Source organism: Rhinatrema bivittatum, chromosome 6 (assembly GCF_901001135.1).
Source record: "Rhinatrema bivittatum chromosome 6, aRhiBiv1.1, whole genome shotgun sequence".
In the NCBI taxonomy this organism is placed as follows: Eukaryota; Metazoa; Chordata; class Amphibia; order Gymnophiona; family Rhinatrematidae; genus Rhinatrema; species Rhinatrema bivittatum.
The window spans coordinates 314345955-314364001 of NC_042620.1; the positions used below are offsets into that span (position 1 = coordinate 314345955).

Below are 18047 nucleotides of genomic sequence, written 5' to 3' on the forward strand. Positions count from 1 at the left end.
TGTGGAGCTTGTACTCTTTCTTTTGGGAAAACGTTTTTTCCTGCACTGGGTCCCCCCTCTATTCTTTCCGGCTTTAGTTAGCTGGCAGCACGGTAAATTTTTGCCTTCTGTGCGATCGGTTCCATGCAGTGGTGTCCTTCAGGTCCGCCGGTCATCGACCGCTCACCGGCTGTTTTTTCGCCATAGTGTCGTCAGGTTTTTGTCGGTGCCCCCAGTGCCCTCAGACTATGACCGTCACGGATCCGCACGGTTTGTATCCTTTGCCTGGGGGCATTGCACGATGTTCGAGGATATCATTTTTGCAACCAGATGATTCCCCAAGGGCTGGTGCACTCGTCTGGTCAAGATGGAGAAGCTGTTTGGATCCAAGAACTCCGAATCATTGACACCGGCCTAGGGGGTTTTGACTCCAAAAGGCCGGGGAGAACCGATGACCACTGATCCCTCGGTGTCCACCCCTCCACCGGGGCCACCAGTGGAGAGGGGTGCCAGAGATTGGCCTTCATCGGTCTCCTCTCGCTCAAGGACTTCTGGATCATCTCCTTCCTCTTTGGCACCGGGAAAAGACCAGGCCAAGCACCGTGGGAAACCTTGCATGGTGCCGGGCTCAGGCTGGCACCAGCAACTGTTGTGATTTCCCCGAAGTGACCGCGCAGCAAGGAGGTATCGCTCTCCATCGTGGCTGGGGGTCCGAGGCATTCCCCACCTATTCCAGTGCCAGACACATCTCCCTCAGGGCTCTTCTGATGGCTCCAGTGACCTCCCTTCAATCTCCGGAGGAGCGGCGCCAGAGGACTTAACCTTTGCTGGTTTCGTGCGGGCCATGGCTGAAGCCATTCCATTCCAACTTCATACAGAGGAGGATGCCAGACACAAGATGCTGGAGGTTCTCCAGTTTGTGGATGCCCCGAAGGAGGTAGTGGCTGTTCCTGACCATGAGATTTTCAAGGAGTTGCTCCTTAGAATCTGTGAACACCCCATCTCTGTGCCTCCGGTGAATAGGAAGACCGATGCAGTGTACTTAGTCCAGCATGCTACGGGGTTTGAGAAGCATCAACTCCCACACCAGTCAGCTGTGATGGAGTCTGCCCTTAAGAAGGCCAAGCGTTCTTGCATCCATGCCTCTGCCCCTCTGGGATGGGAACAGTGCACTGGATACGCTGAGTAGGAAGGTGTTTCAGAGTGCCATGGTGATTGCCCGCATCATTTCCTACCACTTTATATAAGAACATAAGAAATTGCCATGCTGGGACAGACCAAGGGTCTATCAAGCCCAGCAACCTGTTTCCAACAGAGGCCAAACCAGGGCACAACAACCTGGCAATTACCCAAACACTAAGAACATCCCATGCTACTGATGCAATTAATAGCAGTGGCTATTCCCTAAGTAAACTTGATTAATAGCAGTTAATGGGTTTCTCCAAGAACATCCAAACCTTTTTTGAACCCAGCTACACTAACTGCATTAACCACATCCTCTGGCAACAAATTCCAGAGCTTAATTGTGCGTTGAGTGAAAAAGAATTTTCTCCGATTAGTCTTAAATGTGCTACTTGCTAACTTCATGGAATGCCACCTAGTCCTTCTATTATCTGAAAGTGTAAATAACCGATTCATATCTACTCATTCAAGACCTCTCATGATCTTAAAGACCTCTATCATATTCCCCCTCAGCCATCTCTTCTCCAAGCTGAACAGCCCTAACCTCTTCAGCCTTTCCTCAAAGGGGAGCTGTTCCATCCCCTTTATCATTGTGGTTGCCCTTCTCTGTACCTTCTCCATCACAACTATATCTTTTTTGAAATGCGGCGACATGAATTGTACACAGTATTCAAGGTGTGGTCTCACCATGGAGCGATACAGAGGCATTATGACATTTTCCGTTTTATTAACCATTCCCTTCCTAATAATTCCTAACATTCTGTTTGCTTTTTTGACTGCTGCAGCACACTGAGCCGATGATTTTAAAGTATTATCCACTATGATGCCTAGATCTTTTTCCTGGGTGGTAGTTCCTAATATGGAACCTAACATCGTGTAACTACAGCAAGGGTTATTTTTCCCTATGTGCAACACCTTGCACTTGTCCACATTAAATTTCATCTGCCATTTGGATGCCCAATCTTCCAGTCTTGCAAGGTCCTCCTGTAATGTATCACAATCCGCTTGTGATTTAACTACTCTGAATAATTTTGTATTGTCTGCAAATTTGATAACCTGATGCAGTATTTTCAGAAATTCTGGAAGCAGATCCAGGACCTGAGTGAGTGCTTGCCCCAGCAGCTTTCTCAGCGGTTGTTCAGCAGGGTTTTGAATGCGGCAAGCATGAGGTACGTGCCACCTATGATGCTTTTGAGATGGCAGCAAGGGTGGTGGCTGTGGGAATTGGTGCCCGTCAGATGGACTGGCTTCGGGTCTCGGATCTTCACCCAGAGGTGCAGGAGAGGCCATGTACTGGCAAAAACCTCTTTGGTGACAAGGTGAAGGATGCTGTGGCTCAGTTAAAGGAACATCATGAGACTCTATAGCATCTCTCAGCCAGTACGTCAGACCCACCATCCTCGGCCAGGAAGTCCTCACATCAGGGCCCAAGGAGGTCCTTCTACCGCCTCCTGCTTCTTGCACCTGATCCCAGCGGGTGAGCTCTAGATCCGCCCTAGACAGCAGCGGGCCCCCAGGCCTCAGCCGGCGCCCCAGGCAAGACCCGATATGGGGTTTTGACTGGCTGTAAGGGAGTGTAAGCCAACCGCCCGTACCCTTGACTTATGGCCCTCCAGTTACCGTTCTTTCTGGACCGTTGGACCAGAGTTACCTCAGACCATTCATCTAGGATACCGACTGAACTTCCTGGGTGACCTTCCGGACTCTCCCCCGTAACCCTCTTGGGGTCAGTTCTTGCATCAGGAAATACTTTTGGAGGAACTTGCTGCCCTCATAATGGCCAGGGCTGTCAAGCCCATTTCGCTAAAATAGTGGGGCAGGGGTTCTACTCCCAATATTTCCTGATTCCAAAGAGATCAAGGGGACTCCATCCTATTCTAGACTTGAGAGCCTTGAACAAGTTTCTAAAAGGGAAAAGTTCAAGATGGTCTCTCTGGGCACCCTGATTCCCCTCCTTCAAAAAGGACATTGGCTTTACTTCCTCGACCTAAAAGATGCCTTCACCCACATCAAGATCTTCTTAGGTCACAGGAAGTATCTCTGGTTTGTGGTGGGTGAGTGACACTTTCAGTACAGGGTGTTGCCATTTGGCTTGGCCTTGGCCCCTTGCGTCTTCACCAAGTGCCTGGCTGTAGTTGGTGTGTACTTCCGCAGGTTGGAGGTGCAGGTGTGCCCCTACCTGAACGTTTGGCTTGTCAAGAGCCAGTTCCAGGAGGGAGCGAAAGAGTCCCTGCAGTTGACCATTCAGGTGTTAGAGTCCCTGGGGTTTATTATCAACTACCCAAAGTCCCATCTTGACCTGTCGCCTCAGTTGAGCTTCATTGAAGCCCGGTTGGACACGGCTCAGGCCTGAGCGTTTCTTCCCTGTAATCAGGCGCTCACGTTGTTGTCCATTGTGGGAATGGTCCACCAGAGCCAGCAGATTTCGGCATGCCGCATGTTGTGACTCAGGACACATGGCCGTGACCGTCCATGTTACTCCCTTTGAGCTCTACGCATATTTACATATGCGTAGAGCTCAATGGTCCTTGCGGACTCAGTAGTGGCAGGCCACTCCATACCTCCATATCCACATCCTCATTACTCTGCCTCTCCGGGACTTCTTGTCTTGTTGGGAGAGTCTTTCCAACTTGGAGCAGGGGCTGCCCTTTCAAAATCCCCCTAACCAAATTGTGCTCACTACAGATGCATCCAACCTGGAGTGGAGTGCCCATGTGGAGGGGCTCCGTACCCATGGCCTGTGATCCTTCCAGGAAGCACAGTGTCAGATCAACTTCCTGGAGCTCTGCGTGATTCGCTGATCACCAAAGTGGTCCTGATCCAGACCAACAACCAGGTGGCGATGTGGTATATCAACAAACAGGGAGGTACAAAGTCATTCCTCCTGTGTCAAGAAGCAGTTCAAATCTGGTCTTGGGTTCTGTCCAAGGTATGGTGCCCCGGGCCATGTACCTGGCTGGGGCAGAGAATGTGGTGGCCAATAGACTGAGTCGAGCCTTCCGACCCCACGAGTGGTCCTAAAACAGGAAGTGATGGATAGAATCTTCTACCTCTGGGGGACCCCGCACATGGATCTGTTCATATACCCCTGCAACAGGAAGATGGATCAGTTCTGCTTCCTGTACAGGGTGGACGGATGCCTTTGTCCGCCATTGAGGCAAGAGCCTTCTGTACGTGTATCCTTCATGTCCTCTGGTGACGAAGACTCTCTTGAAGTTTCAACAGGACAGGGGGAATATGAGCCTCATAGCCCCTCATTGGCCAAGGCAGATCTGGTTCCTGCTTCTGTGGGATCTCTCCCTCTGAGAACCGATCAGTCTGGGAACTTCCCCAGTTCTCATCACGCAGGATCGTGGCAGGCTGTGCCATCCCAACCACCAGGTCTTGTCCCTGATGGCCTTGCATATTGAGAGGTTAATTCTGCAGCCCCTTGACCTCTCTGATGATGTGTCTCGAGTCTTGGTGGCTTCCAGGAAGCCTTCCACTAGTAAGACTTATGGCCTGAAGTGGAAGAGGTTTTCCATGTGGTGTGAGCTCTGCAGCCTGGATATGTCCTCCTGCTCCACACCAAAACTGCTTGATTATGTCCTGCACCTCTTGGATGCTGGCTTAAAGACCAATTACATTAGGTTACACCTGAGTGCTGTCAGAGCCTGCCACTGGGGTGTGGATGGTTTGCCCATTTCTAAGCAACCCATTGTGGGATGCTTCATGCGGGGTCTTCTTCAATTGGAGCCTCCCCTGCGGCCTCCTGCTGTGTCCTGGGACTTCAGTGCAGTGTTGGCTCAGCTCATGAAAGCTTCTTTTGAGCCGCTGCATTCTTGTGACCTTAAGTACCTGACCGGGAAGGTCATATTTTTGGTCACGGTTACGTCCGTGCGCAGTCAGTGAGCTTCAGGCCTTAGTGATGTATCCACCCTACACAAATTTCTTTCATGATAGGGTGGTTCTCCACACGCACCCTAAGTTCCTGCCTAAGGTGGTGACGGATTTCCGTCTTAACCAGTCAGTCATCCTGCCCACCTTTTTTCCCAAGCCTCTTTTGCAGTAGTGCAAACGGGCTCTGCACAGCTTGGACTGCAAGAGAGCTTTAGCATTCTACTTGGAGCGAATGGCAGGCCATAGGCAGTCCACACAACTCTTCATCTCTTTTGACAGGAATAGATTAGGAGTTGCGGTAGCTAAGCAGACCCTGTCCAACTGGCTGGCAGATTGCATCTCCTTCTACTATACTCAGGCAGGACTGCAGCTTGGGGGCCATATCAAGGCTCATTCTGTCTGAGCCATGGCAACTTCAGTGGCCCACTTGAGAGTGGTCCCCGTGGACGAGATCTGCAAGGTTGCGACATGGAGTTTTCCCCACACTTTGGCTTCTCACTACTGTCTGGACAGGGATGGCCGACACAATAGCTTCAGCCAGTCTGTCCTATGGAATCTCTTTCAGCTGTAAAACCCACCTCTTCCTACCTATGTCCCATTGTTCAGGTTCAGGCTGTCTCCCTGTTACTAATGGAACCTGTGTTGTTGTACCCGTTGGCACCAGGTTGGGTGCCTGTTGGTCTTGCTTGTTGTTAGGGAACAGCCTGTAGCTAGGGATTCACCCATGTGTGAGGACTACCATCCTGCTTGTTCTAGAACAGTGGTTCTCAACCTGTGGGTCGCGACCCCGGCAGGGGTCGAACGACCAAAACACAGGTCGTTCGACCAAAACTGGTCTGCGGACCGACCCCAACGGCCCGGTCCGCAGACCAGTACCGGGCCGTTGGGGTTTTTTGCCGGTCCGCGGTGCCGCGGCTGCAGCGGGGAGGCGGGGCGAAGCTGGAGACCTGCCTCCTCCAACCCCAAAAGAGAGCGCGTCACGGTGCTCCTCCTACTTCCTTCCTGCCCGCCCTGCCCCGGAAGACAAATGTTGCCGGAGCCGCACGGGCAGGAAGGAGGAGGCGCGTCAGCCGCATGCAGAAGAGGAACAGCGGGGCCGGGAAGACTAGGACCGCTGCAGAGCCCATCCTGTGGCAACCCGTAAAGAAGAGGCCCAGAGGTGAGAGAGAGGTGTGTGCGAGTATGAGATGAGTTGAGAGATTGTGTGTGAGAGTGAATTGAGAGACTGTGTGTGTTTGCAGAGACAGCATGTGAGAGCCTCTGTGTGTGTGAAAGAGACAGCATGTGACAGTGAGAGCCTGTGCTTGAGCAAGGCAGCATGTGGGGGTGTGAGAAAGCCTGTGTGTGAGACTCAGACAGCCTGTGCCAGTGAGAGACTGTGTGTATGAATGATTGCATGACAGAAAGAGCATGTGACAGTGAGATCCTGTGTGTGTATGTGTGTGTGACAGAGAAATGCATGTGAGAATGAGAACCTGACTGTGTGTTTGAGGGAAGAAGACAGGTGGAGAGAAAAGAAACAGAAAAAAAGGCAATATAAAAGGAAATGGCAAAAAAATAAAGGGAAGCAGATGTAAAAAAAAAAAAAATTACTTTTTACTGATTGGTACATGTAATCTTTGGGAATGTGCAAGAGTAGCACTTTCTCTATGGCGGATCTCACAATGTACGAGATCAACATGGAGGAAGTGGAAACCCAGGGGGCCTGCACAGAGGAGGCAGCAGAATGGGCTTCAGTGCCAATAGCAGCAATCAGCGCCTCCCCAATAGCCACGTGGCAGCAGTGGCAATAATTAGATTAATTGTTTGACTCAGCTGGAGGTGACAAAGTATGAAGTGGGATGTGAAATCAGCTTGATCTGGTGGAGAATTAGGATTGCTGTTACACATGAACTGTATTTGGCAAACATTAAATTAAAGGGAGCCAGGATAATCAATTGAAGCCGGCAGCTGAGGACTGATTCATTATGACTCATGTAGAAATTAGTGCATTTTCCAGATTAGTCTGCATAACACAATTCTCAACATTCAGCATTATTTCTGCTGCATAGAGTTTTATCTGAGAGGCTCTGAGGTTGTGAGGGAGCCAGTAAGAGTGAGAGCATGAGTGTGTGTGAGAAAATCCAGGGGAGTAAGAGTGTGTGTGAGTGGGGGGAGAGAGTGTCTTACACCCTGAGAGTGTATCAGTGTCTGTGAGAGCGAGAGGTTATGGTGGGTATAAGAGCATGAATGTGTATGTATGTGACAGTGTATGTGTGAGAGAGAATGGACATGTGAGAGTATGTGTGAGAGAGAGAGGATAACCTCCTAATCCTCGACAATATCAGGGTGACTGGAAATCAAGAGCTCCCACAGAAGGGGACAGCAGGGGCTTTTTAAAATCCTTATTAGTTTTAATTATTGTGTGTTATTTGATATATGTGCTGTTTTGAAATATTTTATTGGTGTTTGGGAAATTATAAAAATGTATATGATTTTAATTAATAGAAATTCTATTTATCAGTAATTTTAAAATATTCTTTTATTAGTATGGTTTTACTATTATAACTGATGCTTTATGTTTCTTAATTTTATTGTTTTATGAGGAATGGTGGTTCTGTTTATAAATGTCATAATAAATAAGTATGCACTAAAATCCAACCCCATCCATAACCCCGCCCCCATATGACCAAAGCCCCGCCCTCGCAGGGCGAGGGCGGGGCGAGGGGTCACCGCAACATGAGGAACTGTATTACGGGGTCACGGCATTAGAAAGGTTGAGAACCACTGTTCTAGAAGAAAGCAGAGTTGCTTACTTGTAACAGGTGTTCTCTTAGGAGAGCAGGATGTTAGTCCTCACGAAACCCACCCACCACTCTGTGGATTTGTTTTTTCTCCTATGTTTATTTTATTTTTTCATAACTCTCTGTTACGAGGCTGAAGAGGGACCACGGGCGGATTGGCTTATCGGGGGATCGGGCATCCCTCGGTGGGCCGGTACCTCTGGTCACATGGTCTGCTGAGCACGGCCGTAACAGAGCCTCGCTCGGTAGACCACGGAGTATCTTCTGGGCCGGTTTTGGGGAAAATCCCCGGGCTGATCTTTACCTAGAATCCGCCCCGAGAGGGACCCAGGGTTGGATTTCCCATAAGGCCAATCTAGGCCATGGCCTAGGGCGCAGCAGTCAGGGGGGCGTATATACAGCAGAAATAGCAATCAAACATTTACAAATTTTTCAGTATTATTTTGAAAAGGCCATATAAAATGCTGTTTTTTAAATATACATCCATATACTTTAAATAAAGTGAGCGGTACATTTACATTGCCCATCTCTACAGTTTGCGCTGTCTTGCTCACTCACATGCAAAAACATTTGCTATTTCTCTCTCACACACTCAGGGGTAGATTTTTAAAAACAGCGCGATCGCGTACTTTTGTTTGCGCAGCAGGCGCAAACAAAAGTACGCTGGATTTTATAAGATACACGCATAGCCGCGCGTATCCTCTAAAATCCTGGATCGGCGCACGCAAGGCTGCCGATTTTGGGCAGCCGGCGTGCGCCGAGCCGCGCAGCCTGCCTCCGTTCCCTCCGAAGCCGCTCCGAAATCGGAGCGGCTTCGGAGGGAACTCTCTTTCGCCCTCCCCTCACCTTCCACTCCCTTCCTCTACCTAAGCCACCCCCCCGGCCCTATCTATACCCCCCCCCCTTACCTTTGTCCGTAGATTTACGCCTGTGAGAAGCAGACGTAAATCTACACGCGCCAGCAGACTGCTGGCGCGCCGTTCTCTGACCCGGGGGCTGGTCCGGAGGCCTTGACCACGCCCCCGGGCCGGCACCATGCCCCCGAAACGCCGCGCCCCACCCCCAAAATGCAGCGTCATCGGGTCCCGCCCCTGACACGCCCCCTTCCAAAAACCCCGGGACCTACGCGCGTCCCGGGGCTCTGCACGCGCCGGCGGCCTATGGAAAATAGGCAAGCCGGTGCGCAAGGCCCTGCTCGCGTAAATCCGGGCGGATTTACGCGAGCAAGGCTTTTAAAATCGGCTCGTCAGCGTAAACCACTTGTTAAAGGAAAATTCCAGATTTGGCGTTACAATAGTGATTCCAAGAGATTCATTATGCTCATATCGCTTGTCTTCTACATATCTACTGATAATAGGTACATAAAATATATGTTACTACTTTTATATACTGTTTTGTTAACTCAGGGCTGAAAGCCGTAAGCAGAAAAAGTTGACAGGGGTGTTCACCAAATTATAAGGGGGCTGCGATTTTTATTAGAAAACATGAAACATACACAACTTATTAGGGGTGTGCATTCGGATTGACCGCATTAGTAAAACGCAACTCATATTTTTTTTTTACTTAAAAAATTGATTCGACATAAACGATCGGATTTCCCACATATCGAACATAGATATGTTCGATATGTGGGAAATCGCGATTGTTGAGCCAAAATAAAAATATAAACCCCCTCACCCTCCTTAATCCCCCCCCCCCCGCGACTTACCACAACTCCCTGGTGATGGAGCGAGGAGTGAGGACGCCATTTCTGCAATCCTTGGCGAGAAGCATGTGACGTCGGCGGCACGTCGAGTGACGCCGGCGTCACGTGATTCCCGGCTCGTTCGCGCCGGACGGCTCGTTCGGCCCAAAAAGAACTTTTGGCCAGCTTGGGGGGGCCTCCTGACCCCCTCAAGCTGGCCAAAAGTTCTTTTTGGGCCGAACGAGCCGTCCGGCGCGAACGAGCCGGGAATCACGTGGCGCCGCGTCACTCAGACGCGACGTCACGTGATTCCCGGCAAGTTCGCGCCGGACGGCTCGTTCGGCGCGAACAAGCCGGGAATCACGTGACGCCGACGTCACGTGATTCCCGGCAAGTTCGCGCCGGACGGCTCGTTCGGCCCAAAAAGAACTTTTGGCCAGCTTGAGGGGGTCAGGAGGCCCCCCCAAGCTGGCCAAAAGTTCTTTTTGGGCCGAACGAGCCGTCCGGCGCGAACGAGCCGGGAATCACGTGACGCCGCGTCACTCGACGTGCCACCGACGTCACATGCTTCTCGCCAAGGATTGCAGAAATGACGTCCTCACTCCTCGCTCGATCACCAGGGAGTTGTGGTAAGTCTGGGGGGGGGATTAAGGAGGGTGAGGGGGTTTAATTTTTTTTTTTGCACATATGTACATATACCCAACTCATTGGATTTTTTTTATGTCCATATTGGCCACAAGTGGGACCCCCTTTCGGACATAAAAAATATGAACATAAAATTTTGCTCTGCACATCCCTACAACTTATGGCTTGTTTATGCAGCATCATTTAATGTGGTGTAATGTAAGTTTGACACAAAATGCAAAACATTTCAATAAAATTCTATAATGTCAGATGAGAATCGTTGTAAATCTTCTGCATTTTATGTCAATTTTATTCGCTGTTTTTTGTATTGAATACACCTTCTGGGTGAATAAGTTGAACTAACCAAAGAAATAATCATTGTACCTCATATGGGCTATATAGGCAGACGTCTACATTTTGCGGGCTGGCCCAACCTGAACCTGCGGGCCAGGTCGGGTTCAAAATATTTCAGGTCGGGTCGGACAGAAGGACTTCCGAGGGGCGATGCAGGTCCCCCGGGCTGAAGATTTTTTTTACTGGTTTTGGTCTGTTTTATTTTGCTTCTGGCAAGAAATTCTAGTAGATATTTAAGACGACTTGAAGAAATTCGATGGAAAGTTGGTTTTTTTTTGTATGTGTTAATGTTTTGCAATTTCATAAGTAGTGCAGTAGTGTAGTTTTGAATTAAAAATATATGGTTCAAAGATGTTAAAGATTATATTAAGTGCTTACATGTTTAGCTGGAACTTCACCAATAGCAACCCAGGGTTTCCTCAGGTTGAACCCTTGGTTACCTGGGCTGCCTGGTCTTAGATGGGCCTCACAGGATCTCTGAGAGATAAAGTTCAGGGGTGTGCCCACCACGAACAAGGGTGCGCGGTCGATGTTCAGGTCAGGGAATCCAGGAGCCAAAGAAGGCCAGAACAGAGTCTCTGATTGAAGAGTGAGGATCAAGGCCAGAGGCAAGGATAGCGTGGTCAGCCAAAGCAGGGGTCAATACCAGTGGTCAGTCTGAGCATGGTCAGTCAGGCAGAGGTCAGTTCCAGGCAGTGTGCAGACGTGGTCAATGGACAAGCAGAGGTCAGTTTCGGGCAGCGTTCATGCGTGGTCGACCCGATTGCCAAGGCAGGGATCAAGGGTCTGAGCCCTGCCTTAAATAATGAGGGCTGGAAACGTCATCGGGGAGCGTCAGGTCCTGGTTTCTCGCGCTTAGCCCTTTAAATGTCATGATGCTGGATGCGGAGCCCCGGCGGGAGCTCCGCTGTAAGGCCTGAGATGCTGCCAGAGCTGCCGCGGGTAGAGGAGAGCGACGGGGACGGCCGGGACCGACAGCAGGAGGGAGGCCTGCGCGCATGGGCTGGCCTAGAGAGGTGAGCAGGCCCGGCCGCAGAGCATATGCGACCAGGAATTGCAACAAGTATTGCCACCTGTCACTCGAATTTACTATCTTCCACCTCCTAGGAGTGAAATTAATCAATCTCAAGGACTTTCCCCTATATTTGTTAATTCTTTGGATCTTACTGCCATGTTAGAGATGTCTGGTACAACCTTGGCTAAATCTTCCACACTATTGGTCACCTTGGTGTTAGACTCAGACAGAGATTGGCTTCTTAAGATGTATTGTAGTTGGAGTGTATCTTTTTTGCAGTCGTGGCCTTTCCTGATGATGCTAGATCAACTCAGGAGAAATGGAAGCAGTTTCTTTTGCTGAGACCTAGGGTGTTACAATTAGAGGGCACAATTTTTCCTCGTTTCCCTGCAAATGTTGTGTTAAATATTATGCTAACTTGTATGTCTTTTTTGAGCCCAGCCAACTTTTCTGTTTTCTTGTTGATAAGTTTGTATGTTCAGATCCTCCTGTTACTGTTCCAGATGTGTGGCTGTAATGCGACATCTCTTCTTTAGTAGTCCTCAGACCTACTCGTTATTTGCCCTATGTTATTTCTTAATGGATCTCTTGGATTTCTCTCAATATTGTGAACTTTATCTTAAGGATGGATTTATAATTACTTTGTATATATTAATTTTTCAATGTTTCTTTCTATTTAACACCAGCCCAAAGAGAATTTCTTGTTCTATTTTATCTTGAGATTTGTATTTTGAAATGCTATAAACAAAAAGTTTAAAAATATATATATATATATAGTAATAGTAAATGATGGCAGATAAAGACCAAAAGGCCCATCTAGTCTCCTGTTACATTTGGATGACTGTGGGATGTCCCCGCTACCAGCTGCACTTGCCCCAATGCCACCAGGACCACAGGATGCCGTCTGGATTCCCGTGCAGCATGGACGCCTTGACAAGTGCTCAGCAGTTGCGCCATGCCTCCCTCTAGGCATGCACACATCTGCCCTGACTATAAAGGCTCCATGGCGGAAAGGAACCCTGCGCCACTCCCTTATGATCTCAGCACAGCAGGGTATTTAAACTCTAACCATGCTCCAAGCAAATACCTCAGCAATGGGTTTCCTGTCTAGCAGTGCGCGTTGCAGCATTACTGATTCCTTGCTTCCAGTTCAGCCTCATCCAGTCTTGCTTTTCAGGCCAGCCTCATCCAGCCTTAACTTCCAGTCCAGCCTTGCCTTTTAGTCCAGACTCATTCCAGCCTTGCCTTTCAGTCAAGCCTTGTCTTCCTTTATCATGTCTTTGTCCTCCCTTGGCCTCTCTAGATCTTGACCTCTTGCTGGGACCTGAACACGATTGCCTATCACCTGGACCTGACTATTCATGCCCGCTGCAAACCCTGACCTTGGCCTATCTCTTGACTCTGTTAAACCTGCTGTGCACTTTGACTCTGATGTCTCTGACTCTAGTTAACACCTCCATCCTAGGGACCCGTCTAAGTCCTGCCAGCCACCGGAATCCAAGGGCTCAACCTCTGGAGGGAGGTGGCTGATAAAGGTGAAGCTCCAGACTGTCCAGTTACAGGTCGCATTTGCCAGCTGCCAGTGTAGGTAGGCCTTGTGGATTCACCATCAAGACTGGGTCAACTATGCCGTATCACTAAGGGCTCACACACTCGCTACCCCTTATGTCTGCCCGGCATCGATTTTATACACATTTACCCAAAGTAGATCACATTCCCACATGGAACCCAATTCCATCTTGTCCCCTTTATAGCTGCAACTGCCACCCCGTGCAGGTTTCCCCTTGCCCTCCAAGAAGCGCAGTGCATCCATATCACTGCTGCCTGGGCTGCAGCTGTTGCTCAGTGAAGGCTGAGCAGTTCCCTCATTGCCATTCTCTTGCCACCATAGATCCTGTGTCTATCCCATGCTTTCTTGAAGTCTATCACTGTCATTATCATCATTACCTCCTCCGGGAGGGCATTCCAGGCATCCACCACCCTCTCTATTTAAAAAAAAACAAAACAAAAAAAAACACCTCCTGATATTGTTTCTGAATCTACTCCCTTGGAGTTTCATGTTTTGACCCCTGGTTCTACAGCTTCCTTTCCATTGAAAAAGCTTGGTTTCCTGTTCATTAATACATTTCAGGTATTTAGATGTCTGCATCATATTCCCCCTCTCTCGCCTCTCTTCTAGGGTATATACATATTAAGTTTCTTCAGTCTCATATGGCTTCCTGTACAAACGCTGGTTAGACTGACTCCATCCTGTCTCTATCCTTTTTGAGAGATGGCCTCCAGAACTGAACATAGTCCTCCAGGTGATGCTTCACCAATGATCTGTGAAGAGGCATTACTACTACGTCTCTTCTTCTGCTGGTTATGCCTCTCCCTGGGCATAACCAGCATCCTCCTGGTTCTGGCTACTATACGATATTTATTATACAGAGTATCCTTCAAAGCTCATTTATGTAATAAAGCATGTACAATGTTTCTTGCCCTCCCCTAACTGTCTATTATGATGTCAAATTAGTAATATATGCTGTTTTAAGCATCTTGAGTAGCTCTCATTAAATCATAATTCAGTTTTACATTTTTTATTTTTGTTTGCTGCAAAAGGAATTGTATCTCCTCTCAGTACCACTTTAGTTGTTTCCCACCTTAAACATGCTTCCAAATGTTCTGCATTATTATTAACAAACTCTTGCCATTTGTTGCTCAAATAATCATGGAATTGAGAAGCATAATGTATATATAAGGTTGCTGAATTCAGTTAAAACTCAGTGGGATATTTTGCAGTACCCGAATCCTGGTCCATATAGATTTGTGATCAGTTAGGCAGTCTGACGCTAATTTTTGCCTGATTAATGTACTCAAAAACACTATAAGAGGTTAATATATAATCTGTTCTGCAGTAAGATTTATGTAATAGAGAATAGAAGGTATAATCTTTATCAGATCTTTTATGCTATTTAGAAAGAATAAAATATTTCAGGAAATCTTTACAACTATTCAACACCTTCAGACCAGTCAGGCAGATAACATCTGATTGCATCTCTTACTGTTATAGTCAATCAGGGAAACATTTTCGTAGTTAAGTGAAAGCTCATAAAGTCAGAGCTATGGCAACTTCATTAGCGCATCTTCGCTCTGCCTTAATAGAGGACATAGCCAGAGCAACCATCTGATCTTCCATGCATACCTTTACTGCTCATTTCTGCCTAGAAAAATGCTTCTTGTCAAAATAGCAATTTTGGCCAAGCAGTTTTCAAAAGCCTATTCAACTAGTTCCTTCAACTTTCCCCTTCAGCCTCTAGTTTAAATTATGGGCTGCATGCTCCTTACAGTAGATATATATCTTATATAACCAATATTTCCACTCAGCCCTGAGCTTGGGAGTTCCTACTTGTGTAGCTAATCCTTCTCCTGCTTGTCCACGGAGCAAGCCAAATTGCTTACCTGAAACAGATGTTCTCCGAGGGCAGCAGGTCAAATCAGCCACAGAATCCCAGCCTCCTCTCCTTTGGAGTTGAAGTTCAGCTTGCTAGAAAGACCAAGGAGACTTGTGCGGCAGCTCCTGCACGGGGAGGTCTTTCCGAGCTCTGAGAATGCTTTCTGCCTCGGTACTCTTGAATGACAAGTGAACAATTTTGCTTTATTTGCTGAAGGTGATGAATTACTTTTGCTTGCTGGTTTTTCTGTTTCTTGAGTTTAGGTGACTCGAGCTTCCACCTATTAAAAATAGAAAAACTCCTAACCATTATTCATTAAAATAATTTTTGATAAATCGGCTAAAATCTTCTCCTCTGCTTTACAGTCTTTGGTAATCATCTGTAAGCTCTGAAAATGCTGTAGATCCGACATATTTTTATGTATTCTCTCTGCTCTTTCAGGAAGCTCCATGGAAGCCATTGCTGAAGAGAAAAACTTTGTCAGTGATAAAACTGCAGAGTCCATAGCAGAAGATGATGATGATGTATTTATGACATCTCGAACAACAGAGGATTTATTTACTGTAATACACAGGTACTGGATGACCAGACTTTCTCCTGAACTTTCTGTCTCTGACTTGTTTTAACCCTAGTGCTTACAGTTATGAGCAATTGTTTTGTAATATTTTTCTAAGGGAAAAAAAAACCCTCCAGGTTTTAGTAAACATCACTTTTCTCTAGTGGAAAAGTTGAAAAACACAGAAAAATGGCCCTCAAGATTTCAGTACCAATGAAAATATGCGTTAAAACTGGAAATCAGTGCAATCTCTTGAAGGGACAGTCTAACAATCTATAAATATAAGAATTAAAGCCCTTGGCGATCGATATTCAAAGCCTTTCTGCATGTAACTTTTTGAGTTACGTGCATAAAAAACAAGCTTTGAATATTTTCCCCCACCGGACACAGAAATTGTATTTATACAAAGTTTATTCATGTAAAAAGACACATTAATGGAGGTGTGCTGGAGGCAGAACTATACCCACTGAGCACACATATTCACCGCTGTTCGAATACAGTTATGCAGTCAAGTCTGATGAGGAAAATAGCATTTCTGACTTTACCTGGATAAAGTTACGCACATAACTGAGTATATTCAGTGACAGACTTGTATCACATAAGTCTTGTTGAATATCCAGGAAATGTTATGCACATAATTTTCCCTGGATTTTTTTTGCCACAACAGTTTACTGAACACTGAACTCTTTCTTTCTGTTTGAGAAAAAGGTGTTCTGAGAGCTGTGACACCTACAGGCCCATTCAGTAAAAACGCGGGAGAGCGGACGAACGCCAGCTCTCCCGGCGCGCGCACAGGCCACTCGCCAGTGCACGCGATTCAGTATGTAAATTAGGTGGTGCAGTAGAAACGGGCAAAAGGAGGCGCTAGGGACACTAGCACGTCCCTAGCGCCTCCTTTTGACCCGGAGCGGTGGCTGTCAGCGGGTTTGACAGCCGACGCTCAATTTTGCCAGCGTCGGTTCTCAAGCCCGCTGACAGCCACGGGCTCGGAAACCAGACGCCGGCAAAATTGAGCGTCCAGTTTTCGGCCCGACAGCCGCCGGTCCAATTTAAATTTTTTTTCTTTTTACTTTTTACACCCTTCAGGACCTCCAACTTAATATCGCTATGATATTAAGTCGGAAGGTGCACAGAAAAGCAGTTTTTACTGCTTTTCTGTGCACTTTCCCGGTGACGGCAGAAACTAGCGCCTACCTTTGGGTAGGCACTAATTTCTGAAAGTAAAATGTGTGGCTTGGCTGCACATTTTACTTACTGTATTCCGCGGGCATACCTAATAGGGCCGTCAACATGCATTTGCATGTTGAGGGCGCTATTAGGTGCCGCGGGTTGGACGTGCGTTTTCCGCCCCTTACTGAATAAGGGGTAAGGGAAAACACGCATCCAAGGGCAGGTTAACAGTGCGCTCCGATGGAGCGCACTGTACTGTATCGGCCTGCTAATTTTTAGGTCACTTTGTGATGTCTTTTATTGGTCCAATCAAAAGAAATTACACATGGATGTTATTTTATACAAGCTATCAGAGCTTCATATGTCTCTTCCTCAGATGCATGTATTGTACAGTATGTATGTTCTTTTTTTAAAGATATATTTTTAAGTTTTAAGATGCAAACATATAATTATTAAATAACAAATAATGGAAATACATGCATATAAAGAAAGCTTAATCATACAGAGAAACTAAGGCACATTTGAAATCAACCTCATCCTTGATTCTCAGTTGAGTCCCTTAATGAATGCCATTAAGCTTCAGTTCTATTGCATACTTATGTTCAATCTTACAATACTCAAACCTTCATTTTATAAAAAAATCTATGTCCTGCTATTTGCTAAGGAATCCCAACATGCCTTATAACACTAATATTCTTGAGAGATAGCCTGGACCTGCTCTGTTGAATTGTCCTTAAACTGTTGGTGGAATATTAATATTGTTCTATATGTGGAGAACAACAGACTGCAATAATTTTTTAACAACTTTAGATATAGGAAGGTCGATATTCAAAGGCATTAATCTGGCTAACTTTTGAATAACCAAATATATCAAAAAAGTTACCACAAATATCAGCGATCCTCAATAATTGGACATAAATCAAGAGAAACTCTATCGCTGACAAAATATCGTAGTTTGAAATGACGTTTCTACGTATCTTTGTCAATGTTATTAAAGGCTTTCATGCACCTACACTCCGTGGTATTTATAATTTCCTGTCAAATACGTCACTAAATTCAAAAAATATATTTATGGAGTAGGAGGGAGGTTTCATATACAGTGTAGGTGTCCCCGCACCAATACGTGATTGGTTATAATCATCAACCAGCCTCCTCCTCCGTGGTATTTTTTATAAACTAGAAATTTTTTTCTGAAAGTCCCACTAGAACATCAGACTCTTCCGTGGCACTATGATCATTGAATATATGTACGGAATAAGCACTGTTCAAGCTGTCAGGCTTTGAAATAAATTTTCCCCTGAGGAAAGACAGACGTCTGAAATTTTCCCCTAAGGAAAGACAAACATCTGAAACATGGACGGTTCGTGTCGGGATCATCATTAAAGGT

The 18047-nt window shown here is 46.9% G+C and overlaps 1 protein-coding gene across 5 annotated transcripts in view; it reads left to right on the top strand.

Moving 5' to 3' along the window:
• NHSL2 (NHS like 2) overlaps nt 1-18047 on the top strand; it is a 540965-nt gene that overhangs the window by 494883 nt on the left and 28035 nt on the right. For all 5 annotated transcript variants that reach the window (XM_029607539.1, XM_029607541.1, XM_029607540.1 and 2 more), the window contains one exon: nt 15376-15508. In XM_029607539.1, coding sequence (XP_029463399.1) covers nt 15376-15508 — 133 coding nt within the window. The remainder of the gene's footprint in view (nt 1-15375; nt 15509-18047) is intronic.